At 50.9% G+C, this 26,326-nt stretch overlaps 1 protein-coding gene across 2 annotated transcripts in view; it reads right to left on the bottom strand.

The window, feature by feature from the left end:
• Positions 1-209: 209 nt before the first annotated feature.
• Positions 210-26,326, bottom strand: part of Iffo2 (intermediate filament family orphan 2) — a 43,963-nt gene continuing 17,846 nt past the window's right edge. Inside the window, exons 2-9 of one of the 2 annotated variants that reach the window (XM_090335711.1) lie at positions 14,064-14,124; positions 12,442-12,537; positions 11,218-11,358; positions 9,813-9,952; positions 4,967-5,087; positions 4,740-4,832; positions 3,203-3,333; positions 210-1,749 (exon numbers count right to left, since the gene is read on the bottom strand). In XM_090335711.1, coding sequence (XP_090191837.1) covers positions 1,644-1,749; positions 3,203-3,333; positions 4,740-4,832; positions 4,967-5,087; positions 9,813-9,952; positions 11,218-11,358; positions 12,442-12,537; positions 14,064-14,124 — 889 coding nt within the window. In that variant the 3' untranslated portion in view covers positions 210-1,643. The remainder of the gene's footprint in view (positions 1,750-3,202; positions 3,334-4,739; positions 4,833-4,966; positions 5,088-9,812; positions 9,953-11,217; positions 11,359-12,441; positions 12,538-14,063; positions 14,125-26,326) is intronic. The other variant, XM_090335712.1, reaches the window with a different exon arrangement.

Below are 26,326 nucleotides of genomic sequence, written 5' to 3'. Positions count from 1 at the left end.
AAAGAGAAAGAGGGAAGAAAAAAAAAAAAGGCTGATGCTGGTGGCTCACACCTGTAATCCAAGCTACTCAGGAAGCTGAAGTCTAAGGATCATGGTTTGAAGCCAGCCTGGGCAGGCAAGTCCATGAGTCTCTTTTCTCCAGTGAACCACCAAAAAGCCAGAAGTGGAGCTGTGACTCAAGGGGTAGATCACTAGCCTTGAGCAAAAAAAAAAAGCTCAGGGATAGTGCCCAGGCCCCTCTGTTCAAGTCCCAGGATCAAAACAAAAACAATTTTATTTCTTCTGACAGTAAAGCCTGCTTGCCCGGGCCAGTACTCAGTACCCAGCAGAGACTTGGTGGATGGGCTCAGGACCCTGCAAGTGAGACCCACTCAAGCTTTGGGGAGATATGGCTCAGGTTAACTCCCCACTGTTTGGTTATATGATGATGATCAGGCTTGCTATAAGTAGAGCAAGGAAGGTCCTTATTAGGCTCCTACTGAAGCCACCTCCAGCTTGCCAGCAGCCCCCCTCCCTCCCCTCTCCCTTTCAGATGCCTCCTCTCTGCCAGTGGCACAGCAGCAGGCAACTTGGGGACAGTGGAAAAACATGATGGCAGTGAGCCAGAAGTAACCAAGCTCCATAATGGACAGAGTGGGTCCCAGGTCAGGCCCCTTCAGGCTTTCTCACAGAGAAAGTTCTATAACCCCTCACAGTTAGCTGGAGAGGGAGAGGAGAACATCAAGTCATCAGGACAATAGAAGACCCTCTCAGCCCAAACCCACCCCACAGAGGTCCCTTAGAAAGCAAGCAGTCAGGTGACCGGGGCAGACCTCCCACCCTAGCCATGACTCAGCCCCCCTCCCAGCTCCAGGGAACACCAGGAGAGAGGCTGCCTTCCACAATAGTATAAGGCAAAGCTGCTTTTAGTTTAGGGTGTTGGTTATTTTTTTTTTTGGTGTGGGGGTTTTTGTTTTTTTGCATAGTAGTTTGAACACAGTGAGGTTCCACCTTCCCCTCACAGTGCCTTGTCCCTCTGCTTAGCCACTAGATCCAAAAAAAAAAAAAAGAAGAAGAAGAAAGAAAAATAAAAGAAAAATTGGTCTTCCCTCCCCTCCTTCTACCTCTCTTCAGTGAGTGAAAAAGCATAGGAGATGCTCCCAGCCAGGCCTGCGAGCAAACACTTCCTTCCTCAGGAAGGTAGAGCATTTCTAGCACAGAGCCAATCAGAAGAAGGGAGGGCAAAGCTCACGGCCAATCAGAGGAGCAGGTGGGAGGGTAGAAAACCATATGATGCCACACACCCCAGGCCCCACCCTCCCTTAGAATTTTGTATAAAAACACCTGCTAGGAGTAATTCTTTGGAGCTCAAAGTGGCTCAGCTTAAGGGAGAAGGCACAGTGACAGGCATCGTCGCACAGAAGTCTGCATTTGTAATGTGGAGAACAATATAAATTGACAGCACCATTCCGTGGTAGGTGGGTGGGTAGGTGAGTGGGTGAGTGGACGGAGAAGGGGCACTGGTGGTTGGTGGGTGGTGAGAGGTGAAAAGGAAGGAAGCAGCAGTCCCTTGGGGCCTCCAGATGAGGAAGGACAGAGGACAGTCTGTGTGGTGAAGGAGAAGCCCGCATGGCCCCATCACCAGGTGTGTGGGGCCTCCATCATCAGCTGACCATGGGCTCCACATCCGTCTCCCGCTCCAACTCATCTTGGATCTCATCTGTACTTCCTGAGTCACTGCTGGCCACAGAGCTAGGGGATGGTGAATTCCTGGAAAGGAAAGAAGGAATGGAGGCTATTGAGAAAACAAGCTTATGGGAGGGGAGGGCTCCTGAAAGACCCAGGAGCAGGAAACAACAACCATGCCACAACAAGACAAAGAACAGCAGTCAACATGTGTCTGTGCTTTGTGTCAAGCATTCTCCATCACCAGTGACTGTCCCCCAACAGGACTGTATGTCCTAATGAAGGGGCTTTGTCTTCATGTGCCATGCCTGATGGGCACCAGTCTCCTGCGAGCAGATCCATCTGGCCAAGAGTTAGAGGATGAGAAAGAAGAAAGGAAAGTCTCTTCCTAGAGACACATAGGAGCCTAACTGATAGCAGTGGGAGAGTGTCCTAACTAGCTCCTTCACCCCAAACTCAGCAGGGGCAAGACCTCTGAGTTTCCACCATCTGACCTCGAAGGCCCTGTACATGGTAGTATCTGCTCAATCGATGGGGACCGGGCTGTTGTGGGAGACTCATGAATTCAATTTGCAAGTTACCTAGCACAAAATAGGTGATAGCATGGATACGTGAATGGATGGATAAATGGATGATTGACGGGTGAATGAAGAGGTGAGTAAACAAATGATGGATGGTTGGATGACTGCATGATGGATAGATGGAGAGATGTGTGGGTAGATGGGTGAGTGTATGAACATGATAGATGGATAGATGGACGATGATAGATGGATGGATGAGGGAGGGATGGATGAGGGATGGATGGTTGGAGAGATATGTAAATGGATAGATAGATGGGTGATAGATGGATAAATGAATAGATGGGTAGGTAGATGGTAAATGGAGAGATGGACAGCTGAGTGGGTGGGTGGGTGAGTGAGTAGATGGATGGATGGATGGAAAATTGATAGATAGATGGATGGACAGATGAATGGAGCGATGGCTGGGTGGATGAGTAGGTAGGTGGACATATAGAAGATAAATGGACAGATAGGTGATGAATGGATGGATGGATGATGGATGGATAGAGATGGAAGATAGATGGATGATGTATAGATGATCGAATGGAGAGATGGCTAGGTGTATGAATCGGTAGGTGGACATATAGATGATGGATGGACAGACAGATGATGAACGGATGGATGGATGATGGATGAATGGATGATGGATAGATGATGGATGGATGGGTAGATGATAGGGGTGATAGATGGATGAAGGATAGATGGATGGATGGACAGATGGAGGATGGATGAATGGACGGATGGACAGGTGGAGGATAGATGGATGGATGGATAGATGGATGGATTGATGGATGGATGATGGATGGATGGATAGACAGATGGAGAGAGAAGGTTAAGTGAATGAGTGGACAGATGAGTACAGAAGGATGATGGATAGATGGAAAGAAAGACTAGGAAGTAAAGCATGTCCAGACTATAAACTACAGCCCCAGAGCTTCCCCTAAGGACAACTGAATCCCCAGAAGGACAGGACCAACCTGTCTGCAGAGCCTTTGATGAGCCGGCGGCAGGTCTCCATTTGCACATCCAGGCCCCTCTTCATGCTACACATCTCCATGTACTCGTGCAAGTGCCGGTTCATGTCACTCTTGGCTGTGGCCAGTTCCAGCTGGGAGGAACCAAAGGACAGTAAGAATGAGGACAGGTCATTGTCAAGTCAGAACCTCCCTCCCTCTCTTAGTCCACTTGGACACCATGCTCTCTGGACTTGACTCACAGACATACCATCTCTGGCCCCTTGCTTGGTGTATATTGGCCTGGAGCCCCTAGAAGTGCTTCTGGGTCAAAGGGGAATAGTTGCTTAACAACCCCAGTGGCAACATGCCATGCTAAGCCCCACTCCAGTTTTGAGCTCAGCATCTCTGGGCTCTATTATATTGCTTTGAACAGAAAACACCTCATGTCTTTTTTTTTCTCCACTTCCAAATGTTATTTCCTCCAGGAAGGCATCAAGCTTTTCTTTCTCCAGCATACCCATGTATAGACAAGGCCAAGAGCCAGAAACAATGTGCTTGAATGCTGTCTTCTGGCTGTGAGCCTGACCTCTTCTCCTCCTGAGATGGGAGCACAGCTCCTACAGTGTGTGTGGAGGGCTTGGGGAAGGAGCCTGTAACAGGCTCACAAAGTGCTACCATCACTGGTGTCACTCAAAAGTCAGCCCTATGCCAGACACCAATGGCTCACACCTATAATCTTAGCTTCTCAGGAGGCTGAGATATGAGGATCATCGCAGTGTGAAGCCATCCCAGGCATGAAAGTCTATAAGACTCTTTTTGCTAATTAATCACAGAAAAAGCCAGAAGTGGAGCTATAGTTTAAGTGATAAAATGCTAGACTTGAGGAAAAGGAGCTGAAGGACAGTGCCCAGACTCAGAGTTCAAATCCCAGGACCAGCAAAAAAGTAGAGACAGCTCTGATTATTCTGGGGCCATAATCTTAAGTAAATAGCTTTCTTTCTTAATTTACTTTTTGAGAGTGTCATGTTGGTCTTAAATTCTCCCTCCTCCTATTTCAGCATCCAGAGTACCTGAATTACAGCCCAATGTTAAAAAGCTCGGCTCATATGAGAATTTTTTTTTAAAAGAAAAACTCTCAGGGGGCCAGGAGTGTAGCCTAGTAATAGAGTGCTTGCCTTGCATGCACAAAGCCCTGGGTTCGATTCCTCAGTACCACATACATAGAAGAAGCTGGAAGTGGCGCTGTAGCCCAAGTGGCAGAATGCTAGCCTTGAGCAAAAAGTGTCCAAAGACAGTGCCCAGGCCCTGAGTTCAAACCCCAAGACTGGCAAAAAAAAAAAAAAAAGAAAGAAAAACTCTCAGATACAGACCAAAATCACTACTTCATTTTACAAATTAGAAAATTAAGGCCTTAAAAAAGAAAAGAAAACTAAGGTCTCAAGAAGGACTTGACCTCAGTGCCAGACGGGAACTCTGCAGATTCCTGACTCCTGATACTGTGCCATCCCGAGCTCGCATAGCATCCGACCACCAGATCTCAGTCAGCCCAAGCTCTCACCTCAATCTGGCCTATGGTTTCCTGGTACTCTTTATCTCTCGTCTTGAAGAAGGACTCTGTCTCATGGATCAGGTTGCCCAGGTTTTCCTCTTGCTGGCGAAACACAACAGAGGGGACAGTTGAGTTGGAAAGAGCAGGGATAAGGGATCATGAGAAGGAGGTGCCCTGGGTCCCCTGGGCTCCCCCGTTCCCCGCCCCCCCCCCCAGAAGCCCAGGTCTGGGTTCACCTCGCCCTGCAGGTCAATGGTGGGGTTACAGTTGGTGAAATCTTCCCAGAGCAGAAGCGTGTCTTCATTCTCTTCCCACGTCAGGCTATCACAGTCATCATCAAAATCAAAGGTCTCCCGCCTGTGGGGTGACATCAGAGGACATGACCAAATAGAAGCCAGCTCCAGGGTCATGAACACAGGATGCCACGGGACAGCTGCTCTTGTAGACATACCCCTACACAGATGCCTTCATGGTAGCCAAAGGGCTATTCGTCTTATCTACAGAGAGCCTAACTCTCCTACAACGTAGAATACGTTTGTGTTTTCTTCCCCAATTAACAGTATCTACTTTTAGCTGGGGGGGGGGGGCAATGTCTCATTTCATCATCCTAGCTACTCAGGAGGCTGAGATGGAGAAATCACAAGTCAAAGCCAGCCTCGGCAGAAAAGTCCACAAGACTCAATCTCTAATTAACCAGGAAAAATGTTAAGAGGCTCCACTTGATGCTCCAGTGATAGAAAGACATGGAAGAGCAAGCGTCAAGCCCTGAGATGCCCAATACAGGCAAAAATAATAACTAAGCGCATACTTTGAGCTAGAGATGTAGCTCAGTGGTACAGCTTAGCATATACAAGGTCCTGGGCTCCATCCCAGATCATATATGTGTGTGCATGTGTGTGTGCCTGCGTGTGTGTGTGTGTGTTTGTGTGTGTGTGTGTGTACTTATATATTTAAGATGACAGGCTTTGGGGGCCGGGAGTTTGGCCTAGTGGTTAAAGTGCTTGCCTAGCATGCATGGAGACCCGGGTTCAATTCCTCGGTACCACATACATAGAAGAAAGCCGGAAGTTGTGCTGAGGCTCAAGTGGTAGAGCTCTAGCCTTGAGAAAGTCCAAGGACAGTGCTCAGGCCCTGAGCTCAAGCCCAGGACTGGCAAAAAAAAAAAAAGATGACAGGCTTTATGTTATCAATGGAAACTAAAGATATTTTCTCCCAAGGCCGATGTCTTGAGTCCGTACTCATCTCATACAATCCCTTTGTGCTCCCATTCTGAGCATGATAGCTTATATCTTCCATAGCTTGAAGAAGCCAGCATCACGCATGCACTTCACACAGATAAGAAAAACCACCGCTCAGAAAGAATAAGTTACTTGTCCAAGGCCATACAGTAAATGTATAGTAGAAACTGGGGCTGAAAGCCAGACAACCAGTTTCCTCCCCATCAAGTCATCACCAAGAGGCCAGGCATGGTGGTGCATGCTATAATCAGGCATAGATCAGAAGGACCCTAGTTTGAGGACAGCTGGGCATCTCAGCCAACAAAGCAGATGTGGTAATAGTGTGCACCTGTGATCCCAGCCATGGAGGAGTCAGAGGAAGGCAGGTCGCCGTCAGAGACCAGCCCTGTCCCCAGACTCAAAACTCTAACAAGAGAAACAAAAGCAAAAAAGGCAAGAAGTAAAACTCAGGTGATACCATACCTGCCTGGTGATCATGAGACCCTGAGTTCAAACCCCCATACTACAAAACAAAATATAAAAGCCACCTCACCAGGCACTCTTATGTTCTGGGCCCGGTCTGGCCACTCAACATGTATTAAAATGAAACTAGGGGCCGGGAGTTTGGCCTAGTGGTTAAAGTGCTTGCCTAGCATGCATGAAGACCCGGGTTCGATTCCTCGGTACCACATACATAGAAAAAAGTCAGAAGTGGTGCTGAGGCTCAAGTGGTAGAGCTCTAGCCTTGAGAAAGTCCAAGGACAGTGCTCAGGCCCTGAGCTCAAACCCAGGACTGGCAAAAAAAAAAAAAAAAAAAAAAAAAAAGTTTAAAATGAAACTAATTCCAACTTCAAAACAAGCTTGTGAGATAACAGAAATTCCATTTCACAAGCGAGGAGACAGGCAGGCTCAAGGACAGTGGTGAGCTGATACATGATAGAAAACTAGCTTTGAATTCAAAATCAGAGTAATTTTAGGGCCTGCACATTGGCTAGAACTGAAAATTAAGTCACCAATCGCACGATTTTTCCCCAGATAAAAGGTTCTCAGGATATACCAGTTACATGGGCAGAACCAACATACCCACTATTCAAATGGGGAAGGCTGTCTTAGATTATTACACACATTGGTAGCCCAGAAAGGTGGGATCCAGCCTCCAGACTTCCACTCCAGGAATCTCCCCACTGCCTGGGCTACCATGCCACTCATTCCTAGACCCCTAAACACTGGATTATCTTAACCACACCATAACGGGATGGGTGGGAATCTCTTATTCATGATCCAGAATTTCTGATTTAAAAGCTTCCTTGAGCGCTGCCTGGAGTCAGACCCGGCTGGTTCCTGGCCTAACAAAAGGTTCCTGCAAGAGCCTGTAGGTGGCTCTGTGAGATAGAGGTCAGGGCTGAGGGCTGGGAAGGGGATGCACTGGAGAAAGGCATTGCGGCAACCCCTGGGGTCCATCTATCAGCAACACATACTCCACTCCTGACTTCATTTCCTTTCCACTGTCTGGGATCTGAAGGGAAGCCTTGCCAAAGGCCCCACTCCCACCCCCAATCCCAGGGCTGTCCTTGGTACAGGCCAGCAGAAATTTCCTCCTCAATCTGAGGCTCAAGGGCTGATTTGGATCAAAACAAAACAAGGCTTTGATATGGGTGTGTCATTCAAAGACTTCAGTAGAACTGCATGGGGAAACACTATGTAATACAGCTCCTGGATTGGGTCTAGGCCCAACACCAGCAGAGACATCAGAAGGAAATCAAGGCCAGGGTAGTGGGGGATAAGGGGCAGGGGGGGGCCATAATCAAAGTGATTAGAGGAATTATTTTTTTACACTTAGGCAACTTATAAGCAGATAACTCTAACTGGAGAATGAACCTGACTCAGACCTGTCACCATTCAGGCATGCACTTCTGCAGAGCTGCTTCCTACAGGAAGAAGTGTTGGCCCAGAAACCTCCTGGCAGATTTCAGAGGGTTTCTTTGCAGTTCACTGCATTCCTGGTGAATTTAAAAATTCTAGATGGACTCCATAAAACTCAGGAAATGGATCTTCAGGGATGTACTTTTTTGGGGGTGCAGGGCCGGGGGGAAGGTATTGGTATATCAGTTCTCATTATGTAGTCTAGACTAACCTCAAACTCCTGATCCTCCTGCCTCTGCTTCTGAGTGCTTAGATTGCATGTATGTACCACCACACCCAGTTGAAGAAGCCCTTTAATTCAATTTAATGAAACTAAGATGGGGTCTCTTGTGCATCTCAGCTGGTCAGGATCAGGAATGCCCAGAAAAACACTCAGAAAAACAGACTCCACTTGTCAGGGAAGATAATGGGTTTGGAGCTGCAGAGGGGAGAGGACTCATGTTAACAGATGAATCAAGAGCCCAGGGGTGTCCTAGCCACTTTCAAACCAGGGTCCAGAATGTGGTCTAATCTCAGCTTTGTTTAAAGGAATGCAGGCCAGGGAGGGAGGTATCAGGTCAGGAAACTCTCACCCCACCCTGTCCTTGTCTTTCTATGCATCATTCTGGCTTAGCAGAAAAGGACCCAACACAGGGATGATGATGCAGCAGAGACCGAGAGGGACACCTCTTCCAGGCAGCAAGACAGCTGGCATGGAGGACAAAGCACTTGGTGGTCCTGGCTCTGTGCTAATCCTGGGTGGTCCTCTCTGAGCCTGAAGGGGCTGGTGGTATGAATCTTTAGACTGTCACAAAATGCCAGCCTGAAAGCAGGAAAGTTCTAGGTTAAAGCAGAATTCTGCAGATCAAGGTGCTCAACCGCAAAGACAGGAAGAGCCCAGTGACCAAGTCCCACCAATGCCCATGGCCGTACCTGTCTCTCTCCTGATCCCACTTTAGGGCGCCACATGGATCAGAGTCCAGAAAATCACACTGAATAGACCAAGCCCACAAGACCACTATGCCCTAAGGCCAGGTTCTCCCGATGAGGTCCTGACACCCCAGCTCTCTGTAGGATAGGGCAGGGGAGCCCTAATGGGCAACAACTGCCAGTTTCCTACAATGCTGAATTTTCAGTGACTAGCAGGACCTCACCAAACCAGCACAAAGGCAGCACATTGACACAGCCAGCATCTGCAAGCTCATTCCAGCTAGATCCAGCCACCTCTGACCATACCCAGCCCAGATTCTGGACAGCAACTCCTGGTGAGAAGATATACTGGTAAAAGCAGGCCTGGTCTGCCTTCCAGCTCAAGACACTGGCTAAGTATCTTGGCCAAGTTGCTGACTTTCTCAGAGCCTCAGTTTCCTTCTCTATAAAAGGAAACTCTGGACTCAGCCAAGTATCCTTGGCCTGCAATATGCTCCATGCCTGGGGGGTGGCGGGGAGGGGGGGGCTTCCTGTCGATATATATAGGTGAACTGAGCCAGCCCACCAAGTGACTGAAAAAGTGCACTGGCCCTTTCTAGATTCATGATGTAATCAGATCCAGGCTCTTCTATGCACGACCAGAAAGAGAACTGTCAGCCCTTTAATCAGATGGGCAGAAAAGATCCCTCAAGCAAGGGTGATTCCTTCCTACTCTGATCCTGTGGGGAAGTTTCTAAAGAAAAGTTAAGAGAAAGGTCACCGCCAGTGAAAGTATATATTGCTTCCAAGTTCATGGCAACAGTGTGTTGGGCCTCAGTTTCCCAGCCTTGTCAACAGTGCCCAGGACAACTGTGAGGACCTCAAGCAACCTAGAAAGGCTGAAAACAGGAAGCTTCCCAAAGGATCACTACTGAACACAAACCCCAAGTCTTCCTGAATACTATGCTGACCAAACCAAATATATCTGTACCACACTCAGCCCAAGCCATTGGGGTACCCCTTTCCCCAAGTCCTGGTCATCTGGGCTACTCACAGCTGGTTAAACATGCGTTTCATCTCATCTGTGATGTTCATGGAGCCAACCTCATCATCTGAGAACCGGTTCACCTCCCCGTCCTGCTCAGAGATGTCATCGTCTGAAGCCACTTTACGCTCTTTCTTTTTGGGGACCACCTGGACCGGAAAGGAAGAGATCAAGGTAACTATGGAGATTTGGCTGGGGTGGAGGTGAGGAGTGAGCCACCCTGGGGGTGGGTAGGTCATTGCTAGGGCCAGTCACTGCAGGGAGACAGATGCGTGGGTCTTCTAAGAAGCAGGCAGCATTGGCAGAAAGCATGAATTAGGTGACATGCAAGGTGGAGAAGAGATGCCCAGACCAAGCCCTGCCCTGGGAAGGCCTGGTGGTTAGGCTGGTTCAGCTCGCCCCTTCACCAGAAAAGCAGTCCCAGGATTTGGAGTGAGGGAAGCCAGACCAGGCTCTAGTCACCTGGGCTATCTCAGAGCCAGCCAGAGAGATGAAGCCCTGACCCACAGATCCATGCCACCCAGCGCCTCCTCCTCTCCCATGCAAAGGCACGGACGGAGGGCCTGAGGCTCACCAAGCTTCCACCCTGAGCAGACAAGACATGAGCAAATGAGTACCTCATGGATCTCTCCCCAGCAAAGGGGCGGCGAGAAGGGGTGCGGATAGAGAACGCTCCAGCAAGGCCTAGACCACCTCACCCTCATCCAAAATCACACACAAAGAACAACGACACACCCTACTGCCCTGGGCTCAAGCAGAAGCCAAACCATAATCCAAGACTCAAAACACAGCCTTCAGAGAAGGAAAGGTGCCCTCCATTGGCTGGGCCTCTCCAGAGGACAATCCACAGGTTACTGTTTTCTCTCGGGGGAACCCACCCTGCACAGTAGTCTGGGGGTGTTAAGAAGTAGGGTGTTAAGAATCAAAGACTAGTAGCTCCTCTTCCAAATTCTGAAGCCCATCTGTCAGAGATGAAGCTTGGTCCTTCGGTTGTCCACTAGCCTGGCCAAGGATCCCCCCATAACGTGGGGACAATACCCCATCCTGGCCCTCAGAGGTTTAGCAGGCAGCAGGGAGGCAGTGGACACAGTGTGGGCCGGAGGATGAGTCCTGGTGGCCAGGAGACCTGGGGCTTGGCCCGGCTCTGCTATGTCCTTCCTTGTACCTAGCACATCACCCTTGGGGACTGGAGCCCCTTTGTATCCATATGACACAGAGCAGTCACATCTGGTAGAGTCAGGGGGGCCTCAAAGTCCCTGAGTCTGGGGAGGCCAGAGGGTCAGGCCAACGCTACCTCTCTGGAAGGGGAGTGAGTGGGACGCTGGAGGATGAGGGGGTTGGCCGGTCTTGGGCAAGGCTGGGGCTGCTCAGGGAGGGGCAGGTGGTGGCTGGTGAGCGGGGTGGCCCCAGTCACCTGGAAGATCTTGGACACGTCTTCCGAGTTCCGCTGCTGTGCGACATCGCACAGCTTGGCCGTAATATCGATTCGGCGGCAGATGTCCATGTCCACCTTCATGGCCTTTTCTTGGATCTTTGTGTCCAGGTCTGTCATGGGCTGCAGGGAGGACAGCAGGGATTACGTGAGCGAGGGCTGGAGCAAGCAGGAGGGGCCTGGGCGAGAGGTAGGGAGGCCCCTAGGTGTGCGAAGCTCCTGGAGTCTGGGGTTGCAGGGGAGAGGGAGTGTTGATCATTTCCTGGGAGTGGGGGGGGATCAGCATTGCTCAGGGGAGGAAGAGGCAATGGGGGCCTTGGAGGGATGAGGTGAGCCGGCGTGTGCTGGACTCTGGAGAGCTGCAGAGCACCCTATCAGCAGGACATGACTTCAGTTTTATTGGAACAAAAAAGGAAAAGACATTCCCACCGTTGAAAGCCGCCCTTCATCTCCCACCCACGTGTCTGCCTGTCTGCATGGCAGGCCTGCCCCATAGCTAGCTCTCTCCCAGACTTCTCCACAACTGGCCGCGAGAGGGCATCTAGGATGGGGGAGGGGGGTGGTCCTCCGGGACCCAAGTGGGAGGAAGTCAAATGGCTTCCCCTGGGGCCTTACAGCATCTCCCAGCCACCAGTCCTTGAGCACCAGGAGCTGAGCCAGGCTGTCACCCAGTTCAGACTCCTTGTCCTTTCTGGCAGGCTCTGTGTGCACCCTGTCTAGTACATAAAGGAGGCCTCGGCTGGGCTGACAACAGCTGCCTCCACCCTGGGTCGCCACTTCAATGGGCTCCAAATCACCAAAAGGATGCACTCCCAACTTGACAAAGCAACACTGCTGGAGGCTCTGGGCCTGAGAACCTCTCGGGCTGGCACAGCCCAGCCCACACTGCCCCCCAGTACCAGACCCAAGGCTTCATGGTGAGCTGGGAAGGAGCCGAGCAACACACACAGACCGTCAGGGGAGCCTGGGGAGGGCAGATGGGTTAAGCAGCAGATTAATGCGTCTCTACTCAGACAAGGTAAGCAACGTAGAGAGGGCAGGGTAGGGAGGGCATCTGGCCTCTTCTGCGTCCCTCATCCTCAGGACAAACCAGGCAGCCAGGAATCTAACTAGAAGCCGAGCTTGGAGCCTCGGAGTGAATGAAGCATTCTGCATGATGGGGATGGGGGAGTCATGATGCCTGGGGTGGCAGCCCGTGGCACTTACGTCACTCATGAGCCCCTTGAACACCACTAGCTCAGCCTTGAGCCGCTCAATCTTCTCGTTCATCTCCTCCTGGATGGCCTCAGCTTCCTGTGCTGCCTGTGGGTGGAGACGGGCAAGCTATAGAGGGGCCCTGTTGGCAGGAAGGGTCTGGACATGTGGGTCTGGAGCTTTGGAAAGGGTGGCAAGACCTGTGCCAGCCTGGATTCCTGCTAAGCCATCTGACTTGCCCTAACACTTTCCTAGGATCATTCACTGAAGGAGAAACAATCCATTCAATAGATTAGGAGAGAGAGGGCCTTTCCAGGACTCTCAAAACACCAGGTTGATCCAGGTAACATTGTTGGTATTTGACCACCTCTAGTCTCAGAACCAGCCACATCACCTGTATAATCAAAGGTGGGCAACGGAGGTGGGTGTAGATGTTTACATAGAAAAGATGAGAAGGCCACACATTAATTGATAAGCTGTATAGAGCAGAAATGGAGGCAATTTTTATTCCATGGTTTTTTGGAATGTTTTTGTTTTGTTTTGCTTTTTGCATTTCTGGTACATGTTCTGGTCATGAACATACTAAATTATTAAAGAAGAAAAAAAATCATCCTTGGGCTGGGAATGTTGCCTAGTGGTAGAGTGCTTGCCTAGCATGCATAAAGCCATAGGTTCACATAAACAGAAAAAAAACAGAAGTGGCACTGGGCTCAAGTGGGAGAGAGCTAGCACTGAGCAAAGGAGGCTCATAGACAGTGCCCAGGCCAAGTTCAAGCCCCAGGACTGGCCAGAAAAAAATCATCCTTTTCCTCCTATACATTGATAGTTACTGTTCTCTTTGAAAAGCCTAATGGTGGTGCTGGGGATTGAACCCAGGGCTTGGTGCAAGTGCTCTTTCACTGAGCTCCACCCTTAACTAATTCCCTTTGGTAGAGTGGCACTCTATCACTTGAGCCATGATTCCACTTCCATCATTTTGCTGGTTAACTGGAACTAGGAGTCCCACAGACTTTCCTGTCTGGGCTGGCTTGAAACTGTGATCTTCAAGATCTCAGCCTCCCGAGTAGCATGAGCTACCCATACCCAGCTTAGAACATTTGTGAAAGGGCTTTCTTATGCCTTCTTACGGGGTTGCTACTCCACAGAGTATAAAAGAAAAGTCACGAAGTGAAGTTTGTTCAGTGCCCAACACAGGCAGGTGAGCAGCAGAGCCCCAGAGCCACCACCACAGCAATGAGGAGGCAACAAGGCCCCAGAGTTCACCATGGAGCCTGCTAGGGCAAGCACCCCACACGGTGACACGACCACCAGCTATCACCAAGGTATCAGTCCCAACTCAGGAGACCTACAAGCGGAGGGCACAGGGGCCTAGAGACCCAGTCCAAGCCTCAGATGGTGAGAAAGGCTGGAGAGGAGAGACACTGGCCTCTGCTCATCAGCAAGACCCAGATTTTCCCACTCCTATGCCCAAGCTTTTCTGTTCTACCATGCTGGGCCATCCCTAGCTCTTAAGAGATGAAAGGGATCCGTTGGCTCATAGAAGAGAGGCTGAGGCAGCAGAGGGGCGGCTTTGCATAAGGCCTTGGTCACATGGCCATTCCATGTGCCTCTTAGGACCCCAGAGAGGGTCTTACCTCCTGCAGTGTGTCCACCATGGTCTGAAGGTTCACGCGCTTGGCAAGTTCCTCCTCCCACCTGCAAAAGCCAACAAAGGAAAGTGGTCAGAGGGTGGCCCAAGGTGCCAATCTGGTGCTTAGCCCCCACTTTGGGCCTGGGCCCCAGGCTGGGGATGGACTGAACATAGGAAAATCCATCCTGCCTGTCCTCCAGGAGCTCCCAGCCAGGGGATGGTAGAGAAAGAAGGCATTGGCTGGCTCACACCTGTAATCCAGCTACTCAGGAGGCTGATATCTGAGGATTTCTGTTAGAAGCCAGCTCGGGCAAGTGAGTCCATACGACTTTTTTTTTAATCTCCAATTAAACATCAAAAAGAATCTCCTGGGCGGGGAGTTTTGCCTAGTGGTTAAGAGCTTGCCTAGCATGCACGAAGACCCAGGTTCAATTCCTTGGTACCACATACATAGAAAAAAGCCAGAAGTGGTGCTGAGGCTCAAGTGGTAGAGCTCTAGCCTTGAGAAAGTCCAAGGACAGCGCTCAGGCCCTGAGCTCAAGCCCAGGACTGGCAAAAAAAGAAAAAAAAAGAATCTCCTACCTAGTAACTGACTTTACAGATGTGGAAACTGAGTTCAGAGATGTCAAATGGCTGGTCCTAAAGACTTACGGCCAGTCTATTAAATGAAGCCCAAATTCAAACCCTGATCAGTTTGACTACACTAAAACAAAACAAATACAGCCCTTACTTCATTGGCCTTTATGATAGGCCAGATCCTGTTACTAGGGCATTCTGGGCATCACTGTATTTGTGTGCTGGTTGACAGGAACAGGAAAGGTCACAGGGGTGCACCAGGATACACACACTCCCAGCATTATCTGCAGTGCATGGAGAAGCAGCAGCCTGAGGCTGGCAGGCTGACTGCCATGATGATAAAACCCCGGCTCCCAGCACTGAGACACCCATTGTACAAGAGGTAAACTCAGTCTTCCTACAGTCCTGTGGTATACTCCTATTATCCTTTGGTCCAGGTAAAGAAAGCAGGGCTCAGAGACACACCCCCATGGGAAGGAGAGGACACCCCCTCTCCATCACAGGGGAGGCTTCTGCCTGCGTGCTCAGAGGACCCCCCCCCCCCCGGCCAGGAACCTCCAAGCCTAAATGAAGGTCCTAAGGCTCTCCCCAACACCATCTCTTCCCTCCCCCATCCCGGGACAGACAACAGAGCTCTGTCTTTCCCTTAGCCCATGCTGCTGTCCCTACATGGCTGAAGCTCTGGAGGATGCTGCTGGCCAGCTAAAAATAGGCCAGAGGGGAGGAATGAAGGAAGAGTGGGTTACGTCACCAGCTTTTGGAAACAAGAGAAAACGGATACTGTTTGCACACACAGAGGAAAATTCCTCCCCTCTCCCACACAAGACCAGTAGGCTAGCCGGGCTCCCAGAGGACAGGCATGCAGGCCAGCTCACTTCAATCTTTCCCAGCCAGGCCAACATCCAAAGTAGTCTCCAGGATGCAGACATGGGGGGCTGAGGCTGAGGCCTCTGACAGCGCTAGGGGACAGAAAGAGGGCGTGGAGATGGGCAGCAGGGGAATCTCATGGCCTGTGGAATGGGTTTGCACAGAGAAGGAAACTTTGGCTAGAGTGCATACATCATCTGCCCCAAATTGCCCACTGTTTCAGGGGTAGGGCTAAGTGTTCAGCCTCAATGCAGGGTACAGGAATGTCAAATAGAGAGAAGCTACCAGGCCATCCTCACCCCAATCAGCAGCAGGGAGCACCCGGGGCTTTCCAAAAGAGGGGAATCACATAGGTATTAGGCTGAATGATCTCCTCAAGACAGCAAGGTCCTCTGAGGAAGTGTGGGGGGCAGGGGGAGGGATGACTTGGCTCCAGAGACTCTAAGCACAGTACAAGGGGGCATCTGAAAGGCAAGAGAGCATCTAAAAGTAGAGCTGCCTGGAGCCTGGCCTTACTCCTGAGTCTCAGCAACAGCAGAGGCAGCTGAGCAGGGCACAGAGGGGGGAGGGATGATACAGACAGTTTCTTTCCCATTGGCTTTTAGAATGCCCCGCCCCCCACACCCCTCTTCTGAGCAACTATGTGGTGTGAGAGGTGGAGATGTATGTGGGGGGGGGGGGGTATCCACAGATCCATGCACAGCTGGGAGAATGAGGCCTAGAAAAGGAAAGCAACTTGGCTCCATCAATCCAGGATGAGTACGCTGGTATCAGGACCTCCACACAGGAAGGGCCAGTAGATCTGGCCTCGACACTGGAACTGGCTCTTGTTCCCAGATCATCTACTTGAGTATGAATTAGTATTAGCCTGCTTAGGTAACAAATTTAAAAAAAAAAAATCCAAATCCAATGAACAGATGAGAGAGTTAAGATCCAGAGAGGTAAAGCAACTTGTCTAAAGTCACTCAGCTAGTAGGCAGGAAGCTGGGACTCAAATCTAGTCCATCCCTAACGTGAATGAGGTGAAACTTTAACCTACTTGGGAACTACCTGGCCATCTTTTCCGATTCAGCAGATCCATGTGGAGGCAGACAGCTCCCAGGAGATGCTGGTCCACTGACATTTTTGTTGTTGTTGCAAAGTGAGGACTTGAACAGAAAGCAGGGATTTGCTCATGGGCTAACACTCTACTAATAAGCCACACCTCCAACCCCGCCCACAGCATTTTCAATGGCCTCCTCCTCCTCATCATCATCATATCTCTCCTGCATGGCACGCATGCACACATACTCATGCATGCACACGCACGCACGTGCACATACGTACACACATGTACACACACACACACACACACACAATCATATTTCTCTATGTTGCACCCTCAGGATGAGTTTGCACAAATGATTTCATGAACCTTTTCTTTCCCAAACCAGTCAGGGTAGGCAACTGGCCAGCTGCCTGGTGGAGGTGGAAGACTGACCCGCAGGGACCAGCAGCCGGCTGCAGACTGAGCCTACCACCCTGACACACTGCCCGCCCAATGCATCACGAAATCTGGCTCAGCCAGCACCGGTGTTGACAGTGCAGAAAATCTCTGCCCTTCAGCTGCCAGGCTGCCTGGGGTGAAGGGCCAGATGTACCGTACATCTCTTAGGTTGCCCCAGACACCATGCTTTCGCTGCAACTCAGTTTTCAGCCTCACTGAAAAGTGGTCAACCGAATTATTGGCTTTGACATTTCAGACACCAGACACCACCACTTCCCTAAAAGAGAGGGTTCTACAGGGAAGGCAACATGTACAAATAAGGACAGAGCACAGGAAGGCACAGGGAGGCTGCCACCAATGCCACCAGAGGGGATGCTGATGGTCAGAGTTTTGATGGATGGTGTATGTGTCAGTGTGTGTGTGAGTGTGTATGTGCTGGTACTAGGGCTTGAACTCAGGGCTTCTCACTCTTGCTTGGCTTTTTCTACTGAAGGCTGGCACAATATCACTTGAGCAAAACCCCCACTTCTGGCTTTTTGCTGCTTAAGTCTCATGGACTTTCCTGCCCAGGCTGGTTTTGAACTGGGATCCTTAGATCTCAGTCTTCAGAGTAGCTAGGATTCCAGGTGTGAGCTGCCACGCCCAGCCTTGGATGCTTCCTTTACATCTTTGCCCTCCCAACTTGGCCCCAGCCCAGCTACACAAACAGCTTGCTTCAAGTCAACACTGTAGAGCCTAGAATCAAATCCATGTCTGGTCCAGTCGAAGTCCTGAGGCCTCTAAAGTAGAAAGGGTTGCTGTGATTGCAGCTGACCAAGGCTGGCTAGGGTCACCTTGAAGAGATGACCTTGGAGCAAGACCTTCTGTTAAGTTTCCCTCAGCTGCCTACCATGCTGCTGAACTGTTGTGACTTCTCTCAAAGAGTAGATGAGAGAAGAGGGGGCGCTTGCTAATTACTTTCTGGGGTGTTCCTATTAGGTGCTGGGCCATGTATGTGTAAAACATCAATTCAAGTCCCCTTGAAGTAGGTCTCTACTTTGCAGGTGAGAGCACAAAGAACTAAGTAACTCTTCCCTTCTTCTCCTCCACCTCTGTCTCCTGAAATTCTATCCCTTCTTCCAGATTCGTCTCACATATCATCTCCTCCCTGAGCCTGTTCTACCGCCAGTGTTTTCCCTCCTAGAGTAACAGCAGCTGGAGGCAGGATCTGCTCTTCGCAGACAGCCAGACCACTGCACATGCGGCCCAAGGAAGCCAGCCCTGAACAGCATGACAGGGGAAATCACCACCATCTCCCCACACCAAGGTCTGCTGGCACCTACCCTGGGGCTTCTCAGATATTGGGCCCCAAGGGTAGGATGGGACAAGGGATATGATTCTTGGTTTTGGAAGGAAAGGGGTACAAAGGATGAGCTAAGGCTAAAGCCAGGGTCCAATCAGACCACCAGTGCATTAAATTGTTCCTAACTACCACTCCAGGCTGTATTCCTCATACCTAAAGCTGGTGAGGCACTGAGTTGAAAACACTGAATGGACTGGATGAATGTACAGATGGAAGCAGGACTCATTTATCTGCCTCCAGCCCATTCCCCCAAGCCACCCCTCATCCCAGCCAAGCCTCTCCCCTTCTAGCCTTCTTAGCCTTGGTTCCCAGTCTGGGGACTCAGAGAGCCAAGTTCCCAGCACAACACTAGCTGTGTCCACTCCTGAGCTTCTCCTGAGAAAGGCAGGCCAGAGAGGGTGAGCCTAGAAGGGAAATAGGCAGGGAGAAGGATAGATCTCCCTCTCCCAGAGCTCTGGGCTCTTTGGGGGCCAGGGAGGGGAGGTGGGGACTTCAGGACAATGAATGTGGGGAAAGGAAATGACAGCATCTCACTGAGTGCTGGGATCTGCCACCAGCCACATTTTAACAGGCACACGTGGGAGGCCAATGGCCAGGAGGGGGGAGGTGGCAGCCAGATGTGGTCTCTCTGCATTCCTGAGAAGCTATTCCTGGGACCACGTGATAGACGGGAAGCCTCAGCTGGGGAGGGGGGAGGTTGCTGTTTCAAGGCCAGCCCCCCACTCTGCCTCATCCAGCACCAGGGCCCAGTAGTTCCCCTCCCCCATCAACTCAAAAGTAACTCGCAGGCCCAGGAAAGGAGCTACAAAGCAAAGCCAGTCGGCCAGCAGAAACTGAGTTGAAGTTGCTGGCAGAGGAGCTGACTCATGGAGTTTTCACTTCCTGTGGTATTAGAGGAGGCTCCTCCAGAGAGTGGGTACATCCCTGAAAAAATGCTTAATACTGAGACTCAGGACAGTAGATACAGTTCAACTACTAGCTCCCCACCTTCCAGCTGGCCCTGGACGGCCAATACCCTCTCAGGGCTTCAATTTCCCCACCCTTGAGGTGGGAAGCGTATCACCCTTTCTGAGGATGGACGTGCGACCAGCCCAATAGTTCCATCTGGCTCCCACAGACAGAGAAAGCAAAGGAGGGACCTCGGGGAAGGGGAGGGAACCAAAGGAATGGTCCACACCTTGCTGGAGAAGGCCAGCAGCCGGCACACCCAGGCCAACTCATTCAGGTGATGAAAAACTAGCTCTGGTAAGGCTGGGCCAGGGCCATCAATGGAAAACTTTATTCTGGGCCAAGCGTGGGCCTGGCCTGGGGTGGAGGGCAGGTGGGGGCAGACAGCAGCTTCCTTTCTCAGGCTGTGCCAGGGCCCTGAGCTCCTCCTTGGCAGCTGCAGGGCGGGGGCCCAAGTTGTGCTGCAACCTGTGGCTCTGATCACAGGGGACTTTGCCTGGCTAGTGCCACCTACCCACAAATGAACAGGAGTGCTACACGGTACCCTCATGGGCACTGCCCAATGGGCCAGGGTCTCCCAGCAGAACAAAGGCTGAGCAGGTGCCCTTCTGCACTGGGGAAAGACTAGGAAGTCTCTGGGCCACACAGAACAGGGAGGGGACACTCCTAAGGGAAGACCTAGAGCTTCACCAGCTCCAGACGTCCCTTCTGGGGAGCTCACCATCCTCAGATGAGCCAATAACATCCTCATTCCCAACCACCCCACCCAGGCACAGAACTCAGATAAGGAAAAAAGGGCTGTGGGAGGGAGCAGGGCTGGGACACAAAGACAGGAGCCACTGCAGCCAACCAGGCAGCTAAGTGCTGAAACACTTCCTCTTCATCTCCCGACTTCCTCCCACTCTTAAGTGAACATTCCAACCCATCCCCACCGGAAATGACAGCCAGGAAGCTTAAGATACCTGCCAGCCCACAGATCCCTCCCAAGGCTCCCACAGCCCCTGCCTGCCCTGCCACACTACCACTAGAACTCACCCCACCATCTCCACAGAGCTCTGTTCCCCAGGAAGGGATACCACACAGATATGCCCATCAACGCTGCCCAGCTGTGCTCTGCTGCTCTCTAAAGGAAACACAAATTAAATGCCAACTGATCGTCTCCGCAGAGGAAGTATTAATTTAATGTGAACACTTAACCAGGGTAGCCGATTCCATTACAGGCGGGCGGCAAATGGCCTGTGCAGAGCAGCACGTGGGCTGCAGGCTGGTGATGTGGCTATCTGAGGAGCCACTAGACCAAGCACATGCCCCCCACACACACACACTCCCATGCACACCCACGCACTGCCACCCACACAGCAGCCTCAAGAGAAGCTCAACCAGGTTCTGAGACCAGAGAGCCTGCTCCTAGTCCTAGGAATTAGCTATGTCTCCATCCTGGGCCTCAGTCTCCCTATCTGTAACAGGATTTCTAAGAATCTGTCTAGACTGTGTGCCAACCCTGCTTAGAAGATATGATATCCCACATCGTGCTGGGTAATGCCAAGCCTCTGGTCCTCACCCCCAGAACAGACATGCCTGGGTCCCCTCTCCCTGGTCACAGAGACTAGGGGCAACATTTCACTAGCAGGTCCCCGTCTCAGGCCATTCAGGCTTTACAGAGCCTAAGATTCTAGGCGCCTCCTGTGTCTCAAGAAACATGGGAAGCTTGAGATGACCAGCCTCTAATTGACCACAATGGCTATACACGCTGTGTAAGGCAGCTGGCCACATGCAAAGTCTTACATCTAGCCTGCCCCTGCCTGCCCATGTGGCCTGGGGCAAGTCCCTTCCCTCCTCTCAAATCACTGTCCCTTTAGTGATATAATGAGGTCATGGATTTCTGAGGACCCACCTGACCAAGCTAGAAGCCAGCTTCTGTGGTCCCTGGGCAAACACCCACATGGACTGCCAAGCTGAGAAACCACAATGTCTCAAATCAAAAAGCCAATCATCCATCTATGAGGTCAAATTGGGATGTGTGATTGACAGAAAGGCAAGCGGCCCTGGAGCTGGAGAGTCCTATCATCAAATCCTAGCTATACCTACATCTTGCAGCTCTGTGACCTTGGGTTTATCACCCACCCTCACTGGGCCTCATACTACCATCCACCTTACAGAGATTTTCTTTTTTCCAGTCCTGGGCCTTGAACTCAGGCCTGAGTTCCTTGGACTTTCTCAAGGCTAGAGCTTTACCACTTGAGCCTCAGCACCACTTCTGACTTTTTTCTATGTATGTGGTATGGAGGAACCAAACCCCGGTCTTTGTGCATGCTAGGCAAACACTCTACCACTAGGCCAAACTCCCGGCCCTTTAGAGATTTTTGTTTATTTGTTTCATATTAGGACTTGAACTCAGGGCCTAGGTGCTGTCCCTGAGCTTTTTTCACTCAAGGCTAGTTCTCTATGTCCAACTTCTGCTCCTTACTTGGGAGATCTTCTTGCCCAGGCCAGCTTCGACCCATAATCCTGAATAGCTAGGATTTCAGGCACCCAGTCCTCACAGGGCTTGGCTTTCATGTCAAAACATGAGGAGTGTCCACTATGGCGTATGGTGTGCCCTGAGCATGCAATCAGGCTCCTTGTCACTTATCCTCAGGCCCATGGTGTCAGTCACACAGAGACTGGTGGAGTGCCCAGGACCATACTGGCAAGGTCATCTAACCTCAGGGCACCATGCCACAGGCGGCACAGATGATGGTGGAAGTGATGAGCCAGTGCCACCCCTGGCTAGGTGACCAGAAGGACATGAGGATGGGACAACAAAAGAAAAGAAGCCAGGTGCCACGGCCACCAGCAAACATCTATTGCCTCCCTCAACACCACCAGATGGATCCCAATAATTAATGGATGCTGTTCGGTGGCCTAATAAGGGCCACTGTGGCTAACTGTGGCAGGTGAGACTCATACCTGGCTGGCCCCATGGCACCATCCCACAGGCACAAGGTATTTCAGGGCATCCTTCTAGACCAGCCTCACTTTGTGGGCAAAGTGGGGACCACAGAAGTACAAATCACCTGTTCCAATGACAAGCTGAGGTTTCGGTTGTTTTATGAGCTACTGTCCCAATTACCCAGTGTCCCTGTCTGCCTGGGTTCCCAGGGTCAGGGAGGGCCAGTACCAGTGAGTGAAAACACCTTTGGAGAAATGGCAGCTCCAGGACGCTTGTTCATAAGCCCATAATCCAGAGTGGCACGCTGGGTAGCACCCTCTCTCTCAAGAGTCTCTGACCAAAAAAACCACATCCAAGCAGAGCCTGCCCTCACACCCCACGCCACTGTGAAAAAGAAAGGGAGTTAAGAGCATCCCATGGTATAAAAGGAATCTGTGTCCCAAATTGCAGGGTACAATTGCAGGGGCACCATTTCCAACTTCTGTCAGGGTTGAGGTCACATCTGTCACCTTCTCCAGGAAGACCTCCTGGGCTTCCCCTATGATAAGCTACTACATTCATTCTGGCATCTCCAGACGCATCCATAAGCACCATCAGTTTTTATTTTTCTGCCTTTCCCATCAGCCCCTGCTTACCCAGGAGAAGGGAAGGATGTGTACTGACTGTACAATGCCCACTAGGCATCATTAGACACTCACCACCCCGAGTCCTCACAACAGCTCCATGAGGCAGCATTTCATATCCTGTGAGAACATAGAAGCTCAGACAAAAACGCTCAAGGTCAAACCCAAGTCTGAAGCCTCTGGCCTCAGTGGTAAGATTGCACCTCTGCTCCATAAGACCCTCCCCCCAAGCCTTCTCCAGGGGCTCAGAAAATGCCAGATCACATGCCAGGGCTTGGTGCCCAGGTCTCTGCACACAAAGTCACTGTACTGACTTGGACAAGAGCCACACAGTGGGGATCATGGTTCACCCATGAACTTCACTTCTCCAGGCTGGTAAACCTGCGTGGACAAAGGCCTACATCCACTGCCATCCCACAGACACCGGCTGGAAGCAGCACAAGGGGAAGCCAAACCTACTAGTGTTGGGGTTGGACAAAACCAAGTTCAAATCCCTGTACTCCAGAGTATGTGCTTCTGGGCAGAACACTTCCAGCCTATCTCCTAGCCTCTCCTGTGACCATCAGGAAGTGGGGATCACCGGGGGCCCCCAAACAAATGAAAGTTTTCAGCCCTTCCCAGCTCGCCCTGCTGCGGACCAGTTCCCGTCCTTTGGGTCTCCATCTATTCATCGGGAACCACTCTTGGGCTCCTTTCCAGTTCAGCAGGACTGGAAATTGTGGGTGGATGGGGAAAGACTGCAGTTTCTCCTGCAGGCCCCTGTCACTGCGGGAGGGTGGAAGAGGCAAAAGGCCTCTGGGTGCCATCGATCCCCACCTTGAAGTATGCACTAATGGAAGTACCCACCCTGTGGACAGCTGGGGCCATGGGCAGCTAGACAAAGCACTTGGGACAGGGCTCAGCTCCTAGTAGATGCTCGATGATTCATCACAGAATGTGCATTGTGAGAACCAGCCATACAGTTGGGTAACATCTCCACTGGGCAGACTGGCCAGGGCAGTGGGCACCAGACAGCACTTAGGTGCCAAACACACTCTGCCATCACTGCTAAGCACTACATCCAGGGACAAAGGAAAAGAGTCTCCAAGAGGGGGTCTGGAGCCTGGGGTGCAGCAACGCAGAGCACCTGCCCCAGCAGCTCAGCCAGCTCCTACTCACACTATACCTTCCATGCCCAGAGGAGAGCAGGGACTCACTTCCCATATGCCCATGGGAGCCAAGTGCCGGCCTCAAGAGTGCTCTAAGATCTTCTCCTGCCACCAAGATAAGAGGCGAGTTTCAGGGCTCTTTCCAGATTGAGGTGTCTGGCTTCTCCGGTGCATTGGGGAACCCTGGCTCCTGAGCACCCGTCCAGGATCCTTGGGGGTCTAGAGGTCACAAGGCCTCTGGGCTGTGTCCAGGGGTGAAGGGCCACACATGAGTCACCCTTCCTCATGGGCACCTGGGGACTGGAGAGAGAAAAACACCAAGCCCCTCATTGGGTGGCAACTTGTCACTCTTGTCTCCTCTGTGTCTTCTTGACTGTGGTAAGGTATATATCATGTGAAATTTACCAGTTCAAGTATACAATTTGACAGCTTTTAATATATTCATTGCTACACAACTATCACCACCATCCATCTTGGGTGAAAAAGAATTTACTTTCCCAAACTATAATAAACATAAACTGCCTATCCCCCACCCCAGCTCCTGGCAGCCACCTTTCCACTGTGTCTCCTGTGAACCTGCCTACTCGACGTATCTTGTGAAAGTGGAATCACAATATTAGTCCTTCTGTGACCATGGTTTTTGTTATTGTTCACACAGCATCATGTCTTTAAGGTTCAGCCAGGTGTGTCATGTATCCTTTTTCCTGTGATTTGGGATGTGTGCCCCCAAAACAAGCTGAAGGGTCTTCGCCAGGACCAGCACCCTGCTATTTGGACTTTCAGTCTCCTAAACCATGAGCTAAGCAAACTTTTTTTTTCTAAGTAAATTTTCAGACTGGAGAACTTTGTTTTAGGAACCAAAAACAAACCGATACACTTACCCTGGGTATCTTTTTAATTTTAAATGATGTCATGTATACTTTAGACCAAAAGTCAAAAACATTTTAATTTTAAGAAGACAAAAATACCTGCTCGTTTCCCTGTAGTTTTAAATTGCAGGAAAGTTTTAACAATAATTAACCCTCACTTCCCCCCCCCCCAAAAAAAAATGCAAAACCTGCAGAACTCTCCTCTGACACTGACAAAGGCTGGAAAGGCTCCCAACTTTACCTTAGGGATACGTTTTGCTTGTGAGACTTTGGGAAAATGGAAATGGATCCAACCATATGGTTTCCAAGAGTGTTTTTTTTCCACTTAACAACACAAGGCTGCAACCTCCTTAGCAGCCGAGATGCAGGTTTTATGACATCATGGATGACGTGGTTGGTGTGTTATCACTTATGTGGCATCATGGGTGTGATAGCCCCTGCTGCCGAAACAACACCAGAAGAGACATTGTGGTGCATCCTGGTTGACACATTTGGCCAGAAACCCCCAAGTACACTCCTGTATCAAAGGGGGCTAATTTAGCTGGGAGAGGTGGCTACACCTGTAACCCTATCTACTTAGGAGGCTGAGATCTGAGGATTGTGGCTCAAAGCCAGCCTGGGCACTAAAAAGTCCTTGAGACTCTTGTCTCCAATTAATCACCAGAAAACCACAAGTGGCACTGTGGCTCAAGGGTAGGATGGTAGCCTTGAGCTGAAGAACTCAGGGACAGTGCCCAGGCCCAGAGTTCAAGCTCCACAACAACAAGGCTGACTTGAAGGACTTTATTTTTGAAGCTAAAGTGCTAGTGGTTCACACCTGTGATCCTAGCTACTCAGAAAGCTAAAAATCTAAGGACTGAAGTTTGAAGCCAATGCCAGTAGACATATCTTTGATGCAAGATCCCTAGTTCTAAGTAACCAGCAAAAAGCCAGAAGTGAGGCATGGTCCAGGTGATACAGCACCAGCTGTGAGCAAAAAAGCCAAGCAAGAGCATGAGGACCTGACTTCAATCCCCAGCAGCCAAGCAAAATAAAAGGCTTCTATGCCCTTCCGAAGTGCAGTGTGTGACAGCAGCTGCTGGCATCTGCCATAGTCCTCTTCTGCACCCCACCCCAGGTGCATGTGCTCGCTCTCTCCCTCTCTCTCTCTCTCTCTCTCTCTCTCTCTCTCTCTCTCTCTCTCTCTCTCTCTCTCTCTCTCTCTCTCTCACACACACACACACACACACACACACACACACACACACACACACAGAGCTGAAGAAAAGCAGGGGTCTCTCCCCCTCCCCGAGGGGGGGCGGCCCTTGGGTGGCTCTCAGGCCTTCCCTATGGGCCAGGGTGAGAGTAAGATCAGGCTAATCCAGCCAAGGGCCCAACAACTTTTCTCTGAAAGGTCAGTGGTCTAGCCTATCCCGGAACAAAGAGCCACAGGCAGGGAGCAACAAAGTAGAACTCTCCCTCCCTCAGGGAACCAAA

The sequence above is a fragment of the Megascapheus bottae genome, chromosome 6, assembly GCF_031878675.1.
Source record: "Megascapheus bottae isolate mThoBot1 chromosome 6, mThoBot2.hap1, whole genome shotgun sequence".
In the NCBI taxonomy this organism is placed as follows: Eukaryota; Metazoa; Chordata; class Mammalia; order Rodentia; family Geomyidae; genus Megascapheus; species Megascapheus bottae.
The sequence above is the reverse complement of the archived record's forward strand: the minus strand, read 5'-3'. Positions and strand labels throughout refer to the sequence as shown.